This window comes from Rattus rattus, chromosome 2 (assembly GCF_011064425.1).
Source record: "Rattus rattus isolate New Zealand chromosome 2, Rrattus_CSIRO_v1, whole genome shotgun sequence".
Taxonomy (NCBI): Eukaryota; Metazoa; Chordata; class Mammalia; order Rodentia; family Muridae; genus Rattus; species Rattus rattus.
In genome coordinates this window covers 90,567,296-90,589,939 of record NC_046155.1, presented here as the reverse complement: position 1 = coordinate 90,589,939, position 22,644 = coordinate 90,567,296, and the positions used below count along the sequence as shown (strand labels likewise).

The 22,644-nt window shown below is 46.2% G+C and overlaps 1 protein-coding gene across 3 annotated transcripts in view; it reads right to left on the bottom strand.

The window, feature by feature from the left end:
- Positions 1-4,640: 4,640 nt before the first annotated feature.
- The window catches only part of Irag1 (inositol 1,4,5-triphosphate receptor associated 1), a 113,863-nt gene continuing 95,859 nt past the window's right edge, over positions 4,641-22,644 (bottom strand). For all 3 annotated transcript variants that reach the window (XM_032892901.1, XM_032892900.1, XM_032892902.1), the window contains 3 exons: positions 13,754-13,873; positions 12,455-12,592; positions 4,641-7,980 (listed from right to left, as the gene is read on the bottom strand). In XM_032892901.1, coding sequence (XP_032748792.1) covers positions 7,737-7,980; positions 12,455-12,592; positions 13,754-13,873 — 502 coding nt within the window. In that variant the 3' untranslated portion in view covers positions 4,641-7,736. The remainder of the gene's footprint in view (positions 7,981-12,454; positions 12,593-13,753; positions 13,874-22,644) is intronic.

The window sequence follows — 22,644 nt, the reverse complement described above, 5'->3', positions numbered from 1 at the left end:
GTCGTTAAAACACCAATCCTCCCATTGGAACATTCTATATACACTGGACAGACCAACATTGCTAGGAGATTCATTTTTTCAGAGAGACGAGATGCTTAGCACCATGATAGAGAGAATAAGTCATCACAACAAGAAGGGAGAAAGGACCACAGGAAGGGAAAATTAACTGTAGAAGGCAAAGCATGTGAGAAACAACTTAGGAGCAACCGGATGACACTGGCTTTTATAAACAAAAGGACAGGAGGGACTTCTTGGATAAAGGCGGTCTGAACGGCTGTACTAGGGTTAAGCAGTGAGCTTCCAAAATGAGAAAACAATTTATTCATGACCCGTGTGAGAGAAGAGTTTAGCCACTGTTAGAATATGGCTGGGAATAAATATTGCTTTCAAGATAGGTTCTTACTACGTAGCCAAAGCTGGCCTAGACCTTTTTATTAAAAAATGACAAGTTTATACATGTAGACGATGTGTTTTGATAATACTCACCACCATCTCCCCCTCTTCTTAGCTCCTTCCTGCTCCTCCTCAACTCTTCCTTCTCAGCAGGTCTCCTCGGCTATGCTCACACTGTTTTCCTACAGCCCACTGAGCTTAATTAAGATTATTTAATGTGCATGGAAGTGGAGCTGTTTGCTGTACCAAGACAACTTAGTAGTGGCTAATTTCTGAAGAAAATGATGGCTTCTCCCCTGGCAGCCATTAACTGCCACTAGCTGCTCATGAGCAACCTTCCCTGCCTGTGATGGACTCTGGGCCCACGTCCCCTCAGCTGCTGGGCCTCATCATGCCCAAAGACAGCATCTCACAACACGCTTCCTGACTACAGCTCCTACATGCTTTCTGCCCCCTCTTCTACCTATATTCCTTGAGCCTTGGGGTTGGTGGGGTGGGGTGGGGATGGAGTGAGGAATGGTGTAAATATTCTGATTAGGTCTGAGTACCAAGCAGCTGCCTACTCTCATCATCCTGAGCAGCTACGAGTCTCTGTTAACCATCATCTTCTTCAAGGGAGCTCCTCTGTTCAAGGCAGGTGATTGGAAACTTGGCTGGAATTCACTGCCTCTCCAAATATTACATATATATTATATATTACACACACACACACACCACACATCACACACACACATCGCACACACACATACACATCACACACACACACACCACACACACACCACACACAGACACACATCATACACACACACACCACATACCACACACCACACCACACACACACACCACACACACATACACACACCACACATACACACACACACACATCACACACATACACACATCACACACACACACATACATACCCACACACAACACACACACCACACACACACATCACACACATACACATACACACATCACACACATACATAAACACACACACCACACACACACACCACACACACACATTACACACATACACATACACATATCACACACATACATACCCATATAAACACACACACCACACACACACCACACACACACATTACACACATACACATACACATATCACACACATACATACCCACATAAACACATATACATCACACACACACCACACACCACACCACACCACACGTGCACACACACACACACACACACACACACACACACACACACACATATGAATATATCCAGCATCAGCTTCTGAGCCTCTCTGTGTGATAAGGGTTGCTGCAAAGATCTATTTGAGCTTCCTTTTCTGTGTCTGTGATAAAACTCTGAGAAAAAGCATCTTGGTAAAGAAAGGGTTTATTTCATCTTACATTTTCAGATCTTGATCCATCACTGAGGGAAACCAGGGTAGGAACTCAAGGGAGACCCTGAAGCAGAGGCCATAGACGAACACTGCTTATCATTACTGAGAATGTTCGGGATGAGGAAGGGCAGCCTGCCACACCATCCACTTCTTTTTTTTTTTTTTCCTTTTTTTTTTTTCGGAGCTGGGGACCGAACCCAGGGCCTTGCGCTTGCTAGGCAAGTGCTCTACCACTAAGCTAAATCCCCAACCCCTACCATCCACTTCTCAATAATAGCTCATGCTATCGTCAAAGAGAACCAACAATTAAAGGATAAATTTGTACAATTAGAAACTTGTAAAATTAAATGAAGGAATTATCTAATTTCCAAAGGTCCCTAGCAGATATGGAATATGCAGGCCAGTTTTACTCCACGATTATTAAAAATGAGAGTGAAAGGTCATAGTTCACCAGACCACAAATTGCCACAGCTGAGCCTGATGTTAAAGACAGAGCTCAACTCAAATAACACGATTACAATTTGGATGGAACAGACATTTTGAACAGCAGCAGTACAGAAATACAGTAGAGTCCAGAGTGATGGTATGAGGATGAAATTCATATTTGAGTTTAAATTCTAACACTAATAATCCACGTGTCCTGGAGCATATTTTAACAGCACTTAAATTCTCTGGGCCTCAATGTTCATTGCCTGCCAAACGATGGAGTTACAGGAACTTGAAAATACCTGTAGCTCTATGGTCCTGTGTAAGGGTTGTTTCTAAGCAATATATGGGTGGACACATGTTTACTCACTGCAGTCTGACCACTGCAGCCAGCAACTCCACAACTCAATGGCTTGCTTGAAAAGTCTATGTGGTATTCTGATGGCTCACAGGAGGTGGTGGCAGGAATACTGTGAACACTGAGAACTTCACAGCGCTGTTCACTCAGAGAGAAAGGACGCTTCTGTCTGCCTTCTACCATCGCTAGAGTTTTCCTCCTGGATCTTTACAGTAGCCAGCAACCAGAGTGTACATAATGGTCTGAAGAATGCTTTCAAGGCCAAGCCTGGGACATATCACTCCTGTTTATAGTTGAGCAATCAGAACTTAGTCACATGTTCCCATCTAACCTGATTGAGGAGTTTTAATTCAGCTCTGTTCTCCAAGAGGAGAAAAGGCAACTGAGTTGGTGAACATGGAGTGGTCTGTGCTGTAATGTCCCTACCTAGTCACCCAGTATTCAGCTCACCGTTTCTCCCTCTTGCAGAACACATTAAGTTTCTCAAGGGTGGCCACTCAAGGTCCTCGGCTGCGCAGAGCCCATGACCTCTGAGTTATCCCCCGTCTTAGCTATTTTTCAATTTCTATAATAAGCCACAACCAAGGCAACTTACAAAAGAAGACATTTAATGGGAGTTTCAGATGGTGCGTCCATGACCATCATGGCAGGGAGCATGGTGCTGGATTAGTGGTTGAGAGTTTGCATCCTGATCCACAGGCATGAGGCAGAGACAGCTAACTGAAAAGCCATGGGTCTTTTGAAACCTCAAAGCTTGCCCCTATTGATATACCTCCTTCAATGAGGCCATACCTTCTAATCCTTCCCAAACAGTTCCACCAAACTGGTGACCAAGTATTCACATAGATGAGCCTGTGGAGGCCGTTCTCATGCAGACATCATGGCTGTGGACGGGATGCAGTTTGCATGTTACTCAAGGGTCCAGTGTGGTTAAATGCTGGGTCTCCAGGGTTAGTGGGGAGTTTTTCTTCTGCAGGTCCTTTGGAATTTCTTGTGAGAGAGTTGTTATATAAGGCGCAAGCCTAGCCTGGTCACCCCCCTTTCTCTCTGCTTCTACCTTTGATATGGGACTGCCAGCTCCAACACCAGCTCCTGTCACTACCATTTGCCCTTCACTAGGAGTTCCATGTCAGAACCAAACTGAGAAAGGCACTATGACCTTGAATTGTCAACACTGTGGACCAAATGAACCTCTTCTTAAACTGAGTGCATGCCTGTAATCCCATCACTCACAGGGTAGAGGCAGGAGGACCATGAGTTCGAGGTCAGTCTGAACTACAAAGTGAGAATGTGTCTCCAAAACAAACAAACAAACAAACAAACAAACAAACAAACAAGACCTAGGGTCTTGACCATTGAGGTGAATCAGTGGGTAAATGTGCTTCTCACTGAGTCTTAAGACTAAGTTTAATCCCCAGGGTCTACAGGGCAGAAGGAGAGAACTGACTCCCGCAGGAAAAGAACTGGATACTCTATCTTAAGGCTAGCAGTCCCATAAAATGTAACACATCAGCAAGAGTTGTATCTCATGGTCAGAAGCTCCAGGAGTTGGAGGGTGACCATCATCAAACTGATCAAATCTAGAAGCATTTAGGTCCTAGATGCTAAGAGATGAGCTTCTGTCATGCCTGTAGAGGATTGTCTAGATTAGGTTAATCGAGGTGGGAAGACCCACCCACTGTGGATTGTGCCATTGCTTGGGATGGGATCCTGGGCTGTACGAAAAGGAGAGAGTGGGCTAGGGACATTTATTATTCACTCCACTTCCAACTACAGGTGCAGTGTGACCAGCAGCCTCTCGCTCCTGCTGCCAGGATTCCCCATGGCAACAAGCTGTACCGTTGAATTGTGAGCCAAAATAAACCCTTCCCCGTTAGGTCGGTTTTGCCAAAGTGTTTTAGCAACAGGAAAAGTAATAGACATCGCTGGAGACACATTTCAGAAGTGTTATGCATTCTAGATTAGATCCTGATTGTGTTTTCTGGGGAAAATTCAAGTCTACAGTTCTCTGTGGATCTAATTCAGCATTGGAGAAAGATTAGGTTTCAGCTCCAAGTAACAAAGAGGCTTTTGACTTCCACCAACGGTTTGGAAATGTGCATTTATTTTCAAACTCAGCTATGTGACACTCTAGAGCTCAACACGGCCACACCTACCTGTGTGAGGTTTAACAGCATTAGGGACAGACAGCCGGTGACCTGTAAGTCCAGTGTCTCCTTTGCCATACCCTCTTCCAGGCTGCACAAAGGAAACAGCCCATATGACTTCATGGCTAGAACGTGAAGGTCCCTTTAGGAAGTGACGTCAGTGATGATGCAAACACATCCTTGGCACTAAAAGGCTGGCAACCAGACTCTCAGGCTTAAGCAGAAAGGTCAGCTTTCAGGGGCATCTTGAGTGGGAACTTTTATTCCATTTCACAGTTACGTCTGGAAACAAGACTGGCTTCCATGTCACTGGCCGTGTGTGGCAGCAGCTGTGGCTGCTCTAAGTTGTTCCTCGCTTTCCTGAAAGGGCAGACCAACAAGTGTGTTTTCAGCCATGCCATTCCAAACAAGGCTATGCTCTCTGGAGAGGTCCTTTTCCTTAACTGTCCTTACAGCTGAAGCAGCGTGGTTGCTGGTCTGTGCCTGAGGACTCCTGCTGGCTTCGGAGGCCAGTGGCAACGCTGAAACAGTTCACTCATGTTCTCCTCAACTCTGTCTCTCCCAGAACAGGGGTGGGAGATTTGCAGCCAAGTGGACAATGGGCTTACTCAGGCTGGATCTTCTTTTGCTGTGGGGGTAGACTGAAACTAGACACTCCCCCCCACCCACACACACAGAGTCCTGCCCAACAGCTGTTCTCTCTCCATTCCCTGTACACCCTGGCTTCGTCTCAGAGGTGCTTATGCAGTTAAATCTCCTTCAGCTGTATCTAATCCCACAGAAGCCTCCAGGTAAGCCCTACCCCTACCTGCGAAATCCCTCTGCCTCACTCTGAACCTCATTACCTTTAATGGCACATCCTTGGGCTTCTCTCTGCCATTTTCTAGCCACTGTAAAGATAACTCTTCAAAAACAGTATTTTAAAATAAGGCCTAGTTGGGGGTGGGAGGGGGTGTCTCTCTGAAGGGAGTGAGTGCATGGAATCAGGTTCTTGGACTTGAAAATGGTATCGCTATAGTCTGATTTCATTCTTGCTCTCTCCGAGAAAGACAAAAGTAAGATGAGACCATGAATCAGTTATGACAGCTTTCTCACGGGAATAGAAATCGTCATGAAGGTGACACTACTGGGCCACCTCAAAATGTCATGTGTTCTAGGCTGCTCTCCACTTTGAACGCTCACTTGTTCTTTTAACCAACATTAAATGACTCTCTCCCAAGGGTTTGCCATGCTAGGTACGTAGACAAGGGATGGTAAGGCATAGTTCTTGAGGGAAAACATCCAGGGAGACAGATGTATAAATAAGTTAGACAGTAAATATGGTTCGATGATTAAAATTTAACAAGTGCCAGAAGCTCTAACAGGGTGTTGCCCATTATGTTGGGCATGCGAGAGTGTGGGAAGAGGTCACAGGGGCCTGTATGGAGGGGAGTGCTTACACTTGGTCCTCAGGAGTGGTGAGAAGGGTTAGAACGACAGCAGCAAAGATGGGTCTGAGTGAGAGGAGGGGCAATGTCATTTGGGAACCATAGCTGGATTGGAGCAGCTGCAGAGCCTGCTGAGGGGAACAGGATCAGACTGGAAGGCACCCAGCTGGCGAGGGCACCCATAGGTGAAGGATCAGAAGTACAGTCCCTGGAGCCAGACCACCGTAGTTTGAATGACTTAAGTTGAATTATTGTATGTGTGTGCATATGCATATGCATGTGCATGCACTCGTGTGTGTGTGTGTGTGTGTGTGTGTGTGTTTACTCTTATATCGTTTATGCTTCTGTTTCCTTATCTGACCATGGAGAGAGTGATATCCATTTCAGATTTTGTTTTTCTTGAGGACTAAGGAATTACTGCCTACATAACACAGATGGTTTTGAGCTCACAATACGTTCTACATGAGTCATAGCATCAAAAACAATGAAACAGAAAAGCAACCATGGATGGAGAAGCCCCATCTCCAGCTGAAGAGAGCTGAATGAAGGGAACCAGCGAGCAGGGTGGAGAGCCACCATGCTGGGGGTGGACACACTGCCTTCAGTTTGACGCTGAACGGGTCCTTGGAAGGACACATTGGGGTTGGAAGTACCATGAAAACTGTAGTCCCGAAGTGCAAGGCAGAGTGAGAGTCTGACGTGGAGGGCACACCTTTTCTTACCCAAGAGGTGGGGGTTAACTGTGTAGGATCACTTTCAAATGAAGCAAGCAACCAGGGAACAGACTGTGCCAAACAGCAGCTCCAACCCGGCATCTGAAGACACGATTCCTCAGGGGAGTCAAGCATCTCCGGAGTGTGTGGAGGGCTCACTGTGCTGATGCCTGGTGACTACTGCTCCACACCTAGTGAGAACCGATTGGTTGGCATGACATGGGTGCCACTGAGCAGAGCACACTTTCAGAGAGTGGGTGTCCTTGTGCACAAAAATGTGTGTATGGTCCATATCTATACAGACTCATTCTATATTAATCCACATCTTCCTGTCTCCTGTCTAGGATGGGGCTACTTTTAGCCTGTGCATTTTTATGGGCGAGCTTTCCCACTCTCTGAGAAGAAATGGTGACTCTGAAAGGGAAAGAGAAGGTGAAAGGTTTGTTGTGATACACGAAGTGGGAAGTGGGACAATATCTGTGTTGTGACTCCAAGTCTGAGCCTTATGGTCAGTACTGACCGCTAAGTACAATTCTTACTGACCACGAAACACAGGGAGGAAAGAGGGGAAAGCAAGCTTCTCATTTTCCCCTAGTGAAGGGGTTTTCGTTCTCTCAATCCATCTGAGCCAGGGGCAGGACTCTTCCCTTGGGCTAGAGTCCTTAACGAAGGTCACTTCTTTGTCAACCAGACACTTTTCCCAGAGCAGTTTTGTTGATCCCTTCAAAGCGTCGGGTTATTGTGAGTGCTTCCAAGAATGACAGGAGAGCCTCCTTGTTCCCCAATGGGCTGGGCGGCCACATGTGCAAACCGGGCCTGACACACTGTACCTAGGGGCAGGGTGTTGGGGTAAATGCACTAGAGCAGGGCATGGCTAGGGAGTCCGATGTCCTACTGCTCTGCTGGCAGCTCTTGCTGGAGTCCTGAGCTCCACCAGGAGTCCCGCTGGGCTGCAGAGCAGGTGGATCTCCCAGGGGGCCCGTCGGCCTGCTCCGTGCAGGAGTTATAGGAACTGTAGAGCCCAAGCACAACACTCAAGACCAGCATCACGGCGGCCATCATCCAGATCACTTGCCAGTGTTGACACAATTTGGGATACATGACTTGTAGGAAGTGGACCAGTTCTTCAAGTTTGCTGTCAGTAAATATATATTTAGAGAGAGAAAGATTAGTATACTGGGCACGTATCTAATGCCCAGACCCATAGTTCCCTGTCTGGGCATACCTTCCATGCTGTCTAAAGCAGTGGTTCTTAAGTTCAACTACACAGAGCAACACGTGGCAGATCATATTCAAAATATCCCAGGTCTTCTGGATGAGAATCCCACAGTTAACATCTGAGAATCCCTAGGCGATTTTGGTGCCACTGGTCCATACTGTGGGAGGCTCATGCAGATGTTTGCCCGTCTCACATTCATTTCTTCTTCTACTCTCTCCAACCCTGTTCTCTCCATTCCTTCCTCTTTGTCTGCCTCTCCCTAGCATCTCTCTCCTCAATTACCACATTCCCCTTGCTTATTTTCCAACTTTCTCCCAGCCCATTCTCTCTCTTCAGCTTAGTAAAAAGACATCGATCAGAGAGTCCCATCCTAGAGCTTTCTGGAGATGTCCTGCACACTTTAACAAGCTCTATTTTCTCCTGTGTCTAAGTCCAATCCTATGATTATTGAGGTTACCAAAACGAAGAGGTGAGGAGAGTGACTGAGGGCTTCCTGTGGACCCGGAGTCACAACACGGACACCGAAATTCTCAGGCCACTGCCTGGGAAGCTTGAAGCTTGAACAGAGAGCTGGTAGGAAGTAGAAGACTTGCCATGGGTCAAAATAGTCAGCAAATGCCCTCCTAAGAAAGGGGCCAAGGCCCTTGTGCTTGCCTCGAATGCCAGGGCCACAAGGGACAGCCGTCGGTCCCTTGTCCATGTGGGGACCCCATCAGGCCATTCTAGCTGTAAAAGACCTTACATGACTAGGAAGTAGACTAATCTGAGCTGTACAAGCCATCACATGACAGCTTAGTATATTTGCTTCTGAGAAAAATCATTAGCTTATGCTAATGGGAAGGGAGATTGGAATTACAAGCTTCCTTCCTTCTAGCCCTCTTTATCTTTGGATCCTAGTGGGATGCAGCTGGAATCCAAAATGGAGTCATTTTTCAAGCTCTATTTTTGTGGTCCAAAACAGGCTGCTGGTGTGTTGAAGAGCCCACTCTAAATCTATGCTTAAAGATTTATTTTTTTTAATTCTGTGTTGGGAGGGGGAGTATGCATACTGGAGTGCAGGTGTCTGTGGAACCAGAGGCATTAGATTCCTTGGAACTGGATTTACAGGAGGTTATAAATCCAGATCTCTACAAGAGCAGGATGTGATCTTAACTCCCAAACCATTTTTCTAGCCCCAAATCTATCCTCAGTCTACAAAAGAGCAGGCCAAGATCTGTGATGTATGATTCTTAACTGATCACCCAGTTTTTAAGTCCATAAGAGAAACTGGAAATAAAATTAGGCCAGAAATTGAGTTCCTTTGAGTCAATTTTTGATGGCTAAAGCTGCTGTTTCCTGAGCACGATTGGAAAAGTAAAGGCACCTGCTTAACTTCCACTTCAACTCCATAGAACAAGTCTGAATCAGTGGTGAGAAGAAACAATTAAACCAGTTTTACGTTACCTATTGTGAATCTCACTCATATTACATAACAATGCCACAGACTGCACTAAGAAGCTGTTGGCTTGCTTCACCCCAAGTTCCTTCAGTGATTCATGACAGATTACTTTACTAAATATAAGATAGAAGAAACCTAAACACACAGACTTACAATTCGATGTTGAAGCTTTTCAATAAGGGGCTAGTTGCTAGGCTTAATTCAGTGGTTTTTATTTATTTCTATATTTTAAAAAATATTTAATTTGTATGTGTATGAATGTTTTACCTGCACTTACGTATGTGCCCTATATGCATGCCTGGTTCCCATGAAGGCCAGAAGAAGGCATCAGATACCCTGGACATGGACGTGAACCATGATGTGTATGCTGGACACTAAATTTGGGCCCTCTGCAAAGGCAAAAAGTACTTTAAACCACTAGGGCATCTCTCCAGACCCAGTGTTTCTTAAAACGTATAAAATAGGACATAAAAACTCGTGTGTGTGTGTGTGTGTGTGTGTGTGTGTGTGTGTGTGTGTGCGCGCGTGCATACACCTATAGATGCACATGAAAGCCAGGAGAGGGCATAGGATGTTTCCCTGTATCCTCCCCTATCCCTTTGAGGAAGGGGCTCTCTTTGAACCTGGAGCTCGTGTTGGCTTAGGCTAGAAGCCCGCAAGCTGCAGTGATCCTCTTGTCTCTGTCACTGTTGGATCTGGAGTAACAAGGTGTGCACGGGGTGCCTGGCTTGCTATGTGAGTGCTGGGGTCCAAACTCCAGTCCTCATGGTTGTGTAACAAGTGTTCTTAATAACTGAGACACTTTTCCAGCCCCCATGGAACTTTTGGTAACTTCTGCTTGCTGGCGAAGTGCCAACCTCTCACAGAGGTCTCGTGCTCGAATGAAGGCTCCTGTAGGCAGTGCTGGTTCCAAGGGATTCCACAATGGACTGAGCATTGTCTGGCCTTAGGACCAGTCTGACTTGGGTTATAGGTGAGAGAGGGGCTTTATGACAGTGGGTGTGCAGTCTATATGACAAATGTGAAGGTGGGCTGAGTCTGAAAAAGTGAAGCCGTACCACTGTGCTGAAGGCTAAAGCCCTTTGGAGGTCTTGTTTTGGTCTTGTATCAGCCATCTGAGGAAGTGTTACTTCCTCAAAACTTAAAAAACTCTAATCAAGTCTGAATGAGGTCTCTTCAGGTTCAGGTGCTGCAAATGGCCACTGTACTGTGTTGCTCACAAGCTGGGCCGAAAGGGACCCAGGCAAAGCATTGCTTCCCTGTGTTTTCATGAGACAGAAGGGGGCTGTTACTTGCCAGTGATCAAGTCAGCTGGATAAGGCCCATGCTTTGTAAGTCGGACTGTTTATAGTCATGTGCCTGCTCTGTTTATTTCTCTTTGGTTCTGAGTGAGAAGTGTTGGAAATTCTAGCCTGTCTTAGATGAAATCAAGGTGCCAATGGAAGGTCTGTGTCCAGGCTTGGCCTTGACAAAGGCAGCCTGGTGGTCTGCAAAATAAATGCAGATGCCCAAGAGGAAGGGGACCCGAATGCAGTTGCTTGGAGTCAGGGTTGTGTTTCCATGGTTCAACTTGAGGCTCTTTCACCGGAAGTGGTGGTGTAACTGGCACAGGCACGTTCACCATGAGGACACAATTTCCCTGGCACTCTGAAAAAGCTCTTCCCTTGACAATGGGGTGACCCAGGCAGGCTGAGCCCCTCCTGCTGGTTGTGTCTTCCACCACTGGGCTCTGTTGACGGCATCTACAGGCTTTGAAATTCAGTTATCGTCTTTCCTGAGTTACTACCTTACTCATCACATGGAAGGAGGTTCTGGGGCTCTCCCACAGGAGGTTCAGGTCACAGACACTGTGTCTGAGGCCAGTGGCAGAAGATCATACAGCTAACAGTTTTGTCTGGAGAAGTTCTGGACCAAGCTAAGGGGGATCTAAAAGGAGATTCCAGTGAAGTGTCCCAAGATGGCTACAGCAATATTTGAGAAAAACAAAACAAAGCAAAACCAAGCTCTTCGTGTACTAATAGAGACAGCTGGGCAGAATATATGAAATTAGAGCTTTTCTAAAAATCTAGGGTATTGAATGATCCTTAGAGTGATGTATACTTCTTCTTAGGGAGAGTTTATTCTGTCCTTTAACACATTCCTGTGTGGGATAGTCTTGGTCTAGTGGGCTTATGACCTCATTATATGGAATACCCTGCAACTAGACAAGGTTCTTTCTGTTGTTCTTAGTCTGAGGATGCACCTCAGTAGAGTAACACTTGCCTACTGTGTGCAAATTCCTGCGTTCAGTCACTGGTGTCAGTTTTGTCTTGTTTTGTTTTTAATATACTGTTTTGTATGGTACAGGGAGGCCTACACCTACAGAGGAGCAAGAACACAGTTTTCTTTCTCTGCGTTCCATTTCTGTTTCCACTGATTAGGAGGAGATATTTTGAAATGGAAAATATTTCATTTCCAACCTAAAGTGAAGACACCATGCAAATGACGGAATGTTTGGTCAATATAGGAGGTCCTGGTAGAAACAACTTTGCTGTGCCCTCTGCTTCCCTCCACTGTTCTTATTTTTGTCTAAACCCTCCCTAGGAATTCAGGCCAGCTCCTTTGATCTAGACTCATATATGGCGGAGGCTGTGGAATGGGCTGACCAGAGCTTGGCTGGGAGTCCACTAAGAGTCCCCCTCCCTTTCTCAGCTCCTAGGAACTATGAATGGCTCCCTGCCTTGCCCATGACTACCTCTGACCCCTCAGCTCTTGCAAACATGCCACTGAGAACATGATTGTCTCTACTTTCTGTAGTTAGTGCCTTCTTGAGTTCTGCTAGCCAAGAATTTGAGTTCTGTTAGCCGATAATTTGGGCCCCAGACCTACTGCCACGCAGGACTGGAGTTTCCATCCATTTTGTGCAGTTAAATGCCTTGCTACCCATTTGGGATCCAAGTATAGGCTTCCAACCTGCTTCTCTGGTCCTTCTCGTCTTCCTGGGTTTCTTCGACCTCTTCTGGTTCCTGGGGACTCTCTGTCTTCTGTTCTTCTTCCTCCTCCTCCTTCAGGTCTTGAAGTTCTTCGGTCTTCTTTACCCCTTCCTGGTATCTGGAGGGCAGAAAGGAACAATTGAGTCTGGGAGGGCCAGATACAGGACATTCTTGCCTGAGGCCCTGGGGGAAGGGACTCAAGAACCCCCAGTCATTGCACACTTCCTGTGGCTCCCTATAACAGGAAAAAGCTGGGAAGCGCCACTGAACCTCGCCACGGCTCATATCAGTAACATTTCCCCTCGTTCCTCAACCATCCTTCCTGTTTATGTGACAGTGTGACAAACCAACTGGGAAAAAATGTGAGACAGGGTCTACTTCTGGTTGTTATTCCATAAAACATTCCCCAGAGATAAGATTGCATTTCCGCTGTGGAACCTAAGAGTTTCAACTTTAGGGGTTCCCTCATCTCAGATGTGCCAGGGCTTGACATAGGGAGGTACCCAGAAAATATTGACAGAACCAATGGAGGGACTTTGCTCTCCTGTTTTGGGGAAGAACTTTCCTTAAAGGCCTCTAGTGATTCTTGGGATCACATATTTCCATGAATACAATATGCTGTCTTGTCAGACAGCCAGGTGTCTAACTTCATTAGTTAGATCGGAACAATTCCACCCATGACTGAGTGACAACCACACGGATACCATGAGGTTCTGTGCCCATGGTAAGCTAAACCTCTTACCATGGGACACCATGGGACACCATGCTAGGTTAAAGATGAGCTTCTATCTTGATTCCTGGACATTTGATCCTGCTCAGTGCTCTCCCAGTGCCTGTTAGCTGGCCCTGGTTGCTAATGCAACCCATTTACAGATAGGCAAGGGTGGAAGTGGTGAGGAGGAGCCCAATTTACACAGAAGACCAGGGCAATTCTAGGAAGCACAGTTGAAGGTGCCCATGGGTACTGTTGGCAATAACATGACAGATCTGCCCATGTGTCAGGAAGCCTCAGGCAGCACCAAGAAGAACCTAGCTCAGGACCTTGATGCTTAGATGTTCTAGGCAGAAGCATCGTGCCTGAAAGAGAGAAGTTTAGTCAAGTCTACCCATTGTCTAAGCACACCCTGTGTACTGCTTCCCTGGGTAAGCCATCTTCATTGAAGGAGAAGCTTTGGGCCCATTGATTGCTTCCTAAAAACTCCTGGGAAGCAAGCCAGGGTGGGGGAAGCTGTCTTCTGAGACCTGCCAGGTGCCCGAGGGATGGCGAGGTCTGACTCACCCTTTGTTGTAGGCTTCTTCCTCTGCTCTGGCCTTGGCCTCTTGGCTCGTCTCCTCAGGGTAGCTTGGGAGTGGCACAGGGGCGCCCACTTCACAGTTAGCCTCTGCATTTGTCTTTCCACTGTGAGAGGAGGGAAGTGCAGGGTGTCATTGCAGGGAGAGACTGCACATCTGCAGACAGAACCGTGTCTTTGGCCTGGTTCCTGGTTCAAAGAAGAAGCTGGGCTCTTTCACTGGCTCTTGGGTTTAAAACATCTACCTTGAGACGGGTTTGCATAAAGACACAGTCCCTGAATCTTCCCCAGACCACTGAGGAGGCAGACACCCTATCAGCTTCTTTAGCCTTGTATCCCCAAATCCAACTTTATTCTTATTTGAGGAGGTGCTCTGAGTGGACAGGCAAGTGGCACTGGCAACAGAGCACTGCCACAAGGAGACAGGTGGAAACATCTAGGTCCTTCACTTCTTACAGTCTGTCCTATGCCTCGTGACTTTCACTTATTCTGTCAACTGTGTATTGAGTATGAGAACGTTACAGGTACCAGACGATGTGGATTGTAAGAAGGAAGGGAGAAACCTTTCTCCTTTTTTTCTAATGTAGAGTTATGCAAAAGGAAAAGGTAATGGTATCAACTGTGAACTATAATATTTAGGAAAGAAACTATTCAGTGACAGAAAACGATAAGGAGAGGGTGGTCACAAAAAGTGGATGGCCACACAAGACCTCTCTGAGGTACTAGCATTGAAACCCTAGCCTCAGAGATGAGACATTTGTGCAAAGATCATCTGAGGCGAGAGGTAGAAGATAAATAGACTTCGAGATGCAAGGGATGCTGGGAGACCCGAGTTGCTGAGAATAATCAATATGGCAGGAGCTAAGTTTGGAGCAGAATAAATTGTCATGCATATGAGATGTCCAGGAACAGATATTGGGTGGACAGCTGGAGATGCCCAAGTAAGGCAGAGATGAGCTCCTGGCTAGAGATAGTCGCTTGATGTCATAAGAACATTAAAGAACAGATGGTGACTTAAGGAGAGAGCACGAGGAGAGAGAACCGGGATGAAATGACAAAAGTAGCAGCTAGAGAGGTAGGTGCACGCAGGAAGAGAGAGGAGGCTTTGGGGTCAGGGAGAGAGGGCTCAGTGTGTTTCACTGTGTCTTCTGAAACTGTGTCCCTGGGGGGTGTGATATGCAGGGCTCACACGGAGCCTTGAGGTAATGGATGAAGGGGCTTAATGGAGAAAGGGAGGTAAGAAATGCACAGCCACAGTTCGATAGGGAGGGGAGAGGGAGTCACTGGCAGGACTGCTCTAGGGTGCAAGCAAATTCAAACATAAGGAGAAAAGGTACAGCAGAGGGAACGAGAGACGGCAGCCGAAGGGACACTACCTTTAACTAAAGCAATCGAGACCTCAGAAAAGAGAAACCTCTCCTTAATTAGGACGAGTAGAGGCAAAGGACAGTGGGGATTTGACAGAACGTGAGCTGCCTCCTACATAGTGACAAAGCAGAAATGTTGTTTGTAAGAGCAATGCCAGGTCTTCTTCAGAGAGTGAGAGGACAGGGATCTGGGAGAGCCAAGAAATAGCAGGAAATACAAGCATCGTGTAGAATAGTAGGAAAATAAGCACACTAGCCAATCACCTCAGGATGCTTGGGCATACTTGGAGCCTGTCTAATGAATGAATGGGACTGAAAGTTCAAAGGAAGCAGCCTAAGAGACACAGCATCCCTACAGATGCACTCTGCAGCCATCTTGGTGCCCTTAACCCCACAAGGAGTGACAGTGGCATGGAGGAACCCAGAAACAAGGCAAACACTGTAAGATGAGCTTCTAGCAGGGAGCTAAAAGCTCACCACTGCCTTTCCTTAGGCAGGGTCCAACCCTCCAGCGTGCTTCCTTCTCTTGGCCTCAGTTTCTATCTCTTAGCTTTCCTTCATTAGGCTGGAAACCAAAAGCCATTATGAACAAGGAAGATAATGCTCTAAAAATACCAGCTATTCATAATATTTCTCTTCCCGCAAATTGTACTCTCCACTCCCTTTCCCGAGACCTTTGCCTGATGTGCAGTTTCCTATATGTCCTTTGACTGGAGCAAGTGAAGAAAAACACAATTAGAGTCAAGGCCAGGGATGGGCGCTATCTCTTGAGTATATTTATATCTTAGAAGTGAAATGCAGTCTTCTCTGAAGTTCTGATAGAATTCTGCACTAAACCTATCTGGTCCTGGGCTCTTTTTGGTTGGGAGACTTTTAATGACTGCTTCTATTTCCTTAGGAGTTATGGGGTTGTTTAATGGTTTATCTGATCCTGATTTAACTTCGGTACCTGGTATCTGTCTAGGAAATTATCCATTTCCTGCAGATTTTCCAGTTTTGTTGAGTATAGGCTATGATCACTTAACCTTTGACAAAAGAGCTAAAACCATCCAGTAAAAACAAGACAGCATTTTCAAAAATGGTGCTGGTCCTACTGGTGGTCAGCATGTAGAAAAATTAGATTTGACTTAGATTAGAATTAGATTTCACAAGTAACCCTATTTAAAAATGTGGTACAGAGCTAAACAAAGAATTCTCAGCTGAGGAATATCGAATGGCTGAGAAGTACCTAAAAAAAATGTTCAACATCCTTAGTCATCAGAGAAATGCAAATCAAAACAACCCTGAGATCCCACCTCACACCAGTCAGAATGGCTAAGATCAAAAACTCAGGTGACAACAGATGCTGGTGAGGATGTGGAGAAAGAAGAACACTCCTCCATTGTTGGTAGGATTCCAAACTGGTACAACCACTCTGGAAATCAGTCTGGAGGTTCCTCAGAAAATTGGACATTGTACTATCTGTACAATTTGTAACTATACCTCTCCTGGGCATATACCCAAATGATGCTCTAACATACAACAAAGACACATGTTCCATTATGTTCATAGCAGCCTTATTTATAATAGTCAGAAGCTGGAAAGAACCCAGATGTCCTCCAACAGAGGAATAGATACAGAAAATGTGGTACATCTACACAATGGAATATTACTCAGCTATCAAAAACAATGACTTCATGAAAATTCACAGACAAATGGATGGAACTAGAAAATATCATCCTGAGTGAGGTAACCCAATCACAAAAAAATACACATGGTATGCACTGATAAGTGGATATTAGCCCAAAAGCTTGAATTACCCAAGATACAATCCACAGACCACATAAAGCTCAAGAAGGATGACCAAAATGCGGATGCTTCACTCCTTCTTAAAAGGGGGAACAAAAATATTCATAGGAGGGGATATGGAGACAAAGTCTGGAGCAGGGACTGAAGGAATAACCATTCAGAGCCTGTCCCACCTGGGTATACAGTCGATATATATACATCTCCACCAAAACTAGATAATATTGATGAAGCCAAGAAGTGCATGCTGACAGGAGCCTGATAAAGCTGTCTCCTGAGAGACTCAGCCAGAGACTGACAAATACAGAGGTGAATGCTAGCAGCAAACCACTAAACTGAGAACAGGGTCCGCATTGGAGGAATTAAAAGAAAGGATTGAAGGAACTGAAGGGGTTTGCAACCCTTAAGAACAACAATGCCAACCAACCAGAGCTCCCAGGGACTAAACCACTACCCAAAGAATACACATGGACAGACCCATGGCTCCAGCTGCCTATGTAGCAGAGGATGGCCTTGTTGGGCACCAACAGGAGGAGAAGCCCTTGGTCCTGCCAAGGCTGGACAGCCCCCCCAACCCCCAGTGCAGGGGGAAATGTCAAGGGGTAGGAAGGGGGGGGTGGTTGGGGAGGATGAACACTCTTATAGAAGAAGGGGAGGGAGATGGGATAGGGAATAACATTTGAAATGTAAATAAAAAAAATCCAATTAAAAAAAAAGAAGTGAAATTCGGCCTTCATACTCTTAGCTTCTTTTCTCCATAGTTGCCCATGTTACAGTCCTTAAAGCTAGACAGGTATGAAGAGAACTAGCCAGAGACAGACCTAGATTAAACCCCAAGCTCAGTGACCCCAACTAATCAGTCCGAGGTTGTACAAGCTTGTGACTCTACCCCCCCACACACACATACACATGACAGGAATGAGAATATTCTAATAGAAAAGACGCCCGTGGCTTCCCCTTGGCTACCAGACTATTGAAACAATGCTCCCCCAAGAAGTGGAATCTCCTCAGGAATCTCATGCCAGCAGGAGAAACGTTTAGAAGCCTAGGCCAGCCAGAAAGGAAATTCGTCTCCTGGAAAAAGACATGCAACTTGCCAGGTCAGCCAGTGGAGCTGAGGGTAGTGGGACAGTGACAGAGGAAGCACACCTTGACCATAACTGTTGAGTTATGCAGACCTCTGGCCCTCTCACTTAAACCCAACCCTTCTGTCAGGACTCTGAACATGTATTGGGCTGAGAGTCACTGGATCTCTTTGTTTTAATTCTCAATATAACCATATTGAATAAACCCTTTTCTGCTTTCTACTACTAATTTAGCCCTTTTGATTGGCCGATTGCGGGCAGGTAGGTGAGCCTGCATTGTTAGGGCTGCCAGGGCACTGACTGTGACCTCAACTCTAGTAGCACTTAGTTTATGGGAAGGCTCAAACTTAGCCCTGCTGCACGCTGATGCTGACCCATGCTTCAGCTGGAGTAGCCACTGTCCTCGTGAGGAATTCCTTCCTGGAAGATAAGAATCAATTCCACACTTGCCTACAGTCACATTTCTGATGCTGGTTGGGCTGTTCGCTTCGTGTCAAGATGAGCTTCCTTCCTTGGCCCCCCTGTCAGTTCTCTTCCGGAGCTCTTTGTGCTGTGTAAGGCCCAAGGCGTCTGCTGAGTGAAGCTATTCCCACCACATTCCCATAGCCAGCAATGCTTCTTCCCTCACAAACTGCTTCAAGTAGGAGAGGCTGGGGGAGCCTTGGTTTCACACCAAGCTGGAAGCTGGGACTGGAGGCGGGGCAAATATAGTGATATGCAAATGTTGTCGGTATTTTCTGATTTTTTTAGACCTAGCATGGAGTTCCTTATGTATCTTCTCTGGCTACCTGGGAGTTTCTCCTTGTGTATCTTTAAGACTCAGGTCAAATCCTTCTTCACTGTAGGATCGTTGTTGATGTTCTACTGTCTCCCAGGCTAAAGTGGATCTGTCACCACACTTCCGGAACAAAGGGAGAATGTTTTCACACCCTCCCGTCCCCTCCCCAGGACCATGATCAATGGAGTGGGCTATGTTTGAAAGGTGCCTGGTGCAGACTACAGTTCCTTTGCTACTCCAACCCCTCAATGATGTGCCTAATCTCTGCATATGAAATTAGTAAGAAGACAGATCCTATCTGTACTCGAGGACTTCCTGAGAACCTAGAGCTTGGCTTGGTCTAAGAGAATCCATACTGGGCTCTGTAAATGAGGGCTGAGCACAATCTGTGACCTCCCAAGGGGTCATTGAGTGAATTTTAGTCTTTATCCTCACCCTGAGATCCTGTGCCTTCTTTCTGGGTTATTCATTAAACTGTGGCTGTGTCTATCACCATGCTCAGCTCTTATTTACCTGAGGTCTGTTTGTTCAAAGTGAATCGTGAGCCAAGCCAGTTGTGAGTTTATTGGTGAGCAGTATTCGAGCCTTTCCAAAAGGCAGGACTTGCCTCTTAGGCTCAGAAATGCTGCTAACTCGTCTCAGTTCAGTGGCTTCCTCTAAACCAATAAACCCAAGCCTGAGTTATTGGAACATCCTTCTTCCCCCCACACCCAGTCCCAGATTCTTGAGTAATAATTACCCTGGGTTATCATGTTCTCCAAAATATAAACAATATGGGGATAGGCTGTTTGCTGTATAGATTGACTGACCTCGTTGCTTCAAACGCTCAGAAGACACTGATTTTAAAGATCATAGCTAACATGGCACTGTGACAGGCTAGCCTCGTGGCCTATTCGTGAAGCTAATCTTCGAACGCTCTCGCATCCCAGCTCTGCCGTCCCTCAGTGAGTGCTCCTGCACACACCCTCCCATCCCCTGCTCTGTTCTACACTCCATGCCTACCTACTCACTGGTTCTCCCCCAAAGACTTCTCTTTTCCACCCTTTCCTCTGTAGCCACAATGAATGTCCTCTGGTTTTCTATTAGGAGGTTAAGAGCATGAGCCATGGCATCTTTTAGCTGTGTAAGGTCAGGGGGTGAATCTCTCTGTGCATAAGACAGAGATGTTGATAACGTAGCCACATCATGAGGTCCTGGGCAGGGTTAACAAGGAATGGGCAACAGTTAGGATAAAGGTGCCTGGCATACAGAGAATGCGTTCTAACTGATAACATGGATAGACACCACCACCACCACTACCATCACCTTTCTTTGAATTCACAGCTACAAAAGGGTTAGAGGCACATTTTCTCATGTGTTGGTCCCTTAGCAACCACGCTTCCTTAGGACAACATTTATCACACCGTGGAATAACAGGCTGCTTCCCGTCTGACTTTCCCATAGACTGGTTCTCCTTGAGAACATTCCATGAGGCTGACCTGAGAGCACTTGTCGAAAGAATGTAAGAATAAAAGACCACAGACATGTGCATCTTCAAGGGTAACTAAAAACCTCTCTCTAGCCATACGTTTAAATGTATACACATCTAGACATTTGATGAGTGGAAGAGTGGTTTGTTGTGAGGTGGCCTGCAAGAGCAACACTCAAGGCTCTAAGCTCGCATGAAATACAGTCCTGTCAGCTGCTCTGTACTGTGGACTGGCTACTTGATCGTCCTATCATGTGCCTAGCCAGCCCTTTCCCTTATATGGAGTACTTAGGAATGGGGAACCATTTAACATGAAGCTCAGTGCAACTGTGAGTGTTGCATTATAACACAGTATTCCACAGCAAATACAGAGGCGAATGTCAGCAGCAAACCTCTGAACTGAGAATAGGACCCCCGTTGAAGGAATCAGAGAAAGAACTGGAAGAGCTTGAAGGGGCTCGAGACCCTATATGTACAACAATGCCAAGCCACCAGAGCTTCCAGGGACTAAACCACTACCTAAAGACTATACATGGACTGACCCTGGACTCTGACCTCATAGGTAGCAATGAATATCCTAGTAAGAGCACCAGTGGAAGGGGAAGCCCTGGGTCCTGCTAATACTGAACCCCCAGTGAACTAGACTGTTGGGAGGCGGCAATGGGGGGAGGGTCAGGAGGAACACCCATAAGGAAGGGGAGGGGGAGGGATGTTTGCCGGAAGCAGGAAAGGAATAACACTTTCGAAATGTATATAAAAATATTCAAGTTAATAAAAAAAATAACACAGTATTCCTCTTCAACCTGACTAGGCAAACTGGAATAGGTTTCATCCGCATATAAGTAAAGGAGACATGAATTCATATCCACTTGCAAATTGTTTCATGATTGGCTGCTTGGGGATCTACGATGCTTCCAGTTCTATGCATTTAGAGGGGGGAAAAAGCAAGTTAGCACCTTTTATAAGTCCATAGGGAGGAGCTAATATCATTTGGAGTCTCCAGAGTCTCTTCCATTAGACCTCCCTGCCCTCTTTGCAGCCATCTTTATTTGGATATATTTCCAATAGCTGAATGCACGGTGTATACACAGCCGACGGCGATTTCTAGCTAGTCTTACTTGGGCCTTGTAGCTCCTGATTCCAAGCCTGTGAATGGCACCACCATCCCTCATCCTCACTCGGTTACACTACAGGTTTGGGGCTGTCCTGCACATTCTTCTACTGAGAACATCTTGAGTTGTTAATAATCCCCAGTGCCTTAGACATGAGCGCTCAGCTGGCTTGAGCATTGGCTCTGAATGAGAGTCTGTGGAGGAGAGCAAGGACCTAGATCTCCTGCTTTGTCTGGGTCTGTAGGCATAGAGCTGGGAAGAGGCCCTGGATGAAAGTACTCTGAAGTGGACTTGTGAGCCCAAAGTTGAAGGCTGACAGAATTTCAGAGCGTATAAGCGGTCATTTCTCTGTGGGTTCGGAGACCATGAATTAGGCATCGTGGCTCTATGTGGTAAGACTTGTAACCTTAGATACTTTTGTTTGGTGACTCTTTTGTCATCTCTTGACACTTTTCCTGGAGTGGACAGGAAGTGAGAGGAAAGAAGAGGATACACTCCAGGATATAAAGAAAGGACATAGGCTGGTAGGTGACAAAGGGCATAGTACTGGGCAAATGTGGACAATAACCAGAGGGGTCTTTTGTGGGAACTTGGCAGTCACGCATCCTGAGAGTGAGGAACAGGTTGAGTCTGGAAGCAGAGAGTTTGGGAGTTTCTCTGAACTGACAGAGAGCAGCATTCACATTCCCAGACAGACAACACAGAGCCTTCTACCAGCAGCAGAAAATGGAAGCCACTTCAAGGTAAAGAAGAAGAAGTCAGGTCTACTTCTTCTACTTCTTCCACCAACTGAGGAAAGACAGGAGGAGAGCCCCGAGAGGTGGAAAACTGTGGTCCAGATGTTTCCCAAGAAGCAAATGGAAAAGTTCAAAAAGTAAGCTGTAATCTCCCCCCATCACAGAGGAACAGCCATAAGGCTTTGGCTCAGCAGGAGACAAACTGCATGGAGGCCTGGGGAGACCAGTCTCAGGAGGCCCTCTCAGCACTCGAGCTATGTCTTCTTTCCCACTACTTGATAGAAGACTTTTCAAAAGGAATTTACCCTTTCCAAAATTACTGTGCTTCAGGGATTCTTACTCCCTCTATAATAGTTTAAACCATGTAACGATTCTGTTCCCAAGTGAAAAAATGTATCCATCTTCCTCTACCCATGGTCTTGTCTAGGATTCCAGGAACTAGCAGACATTTGCTACAAGCTTGGTGATGGCATGGCCATGAAGTGGCCAGAGTCAGGGGACCACAGAGAGATAGACCCTGCCACATTGGACTTGCTATCTAAGCCT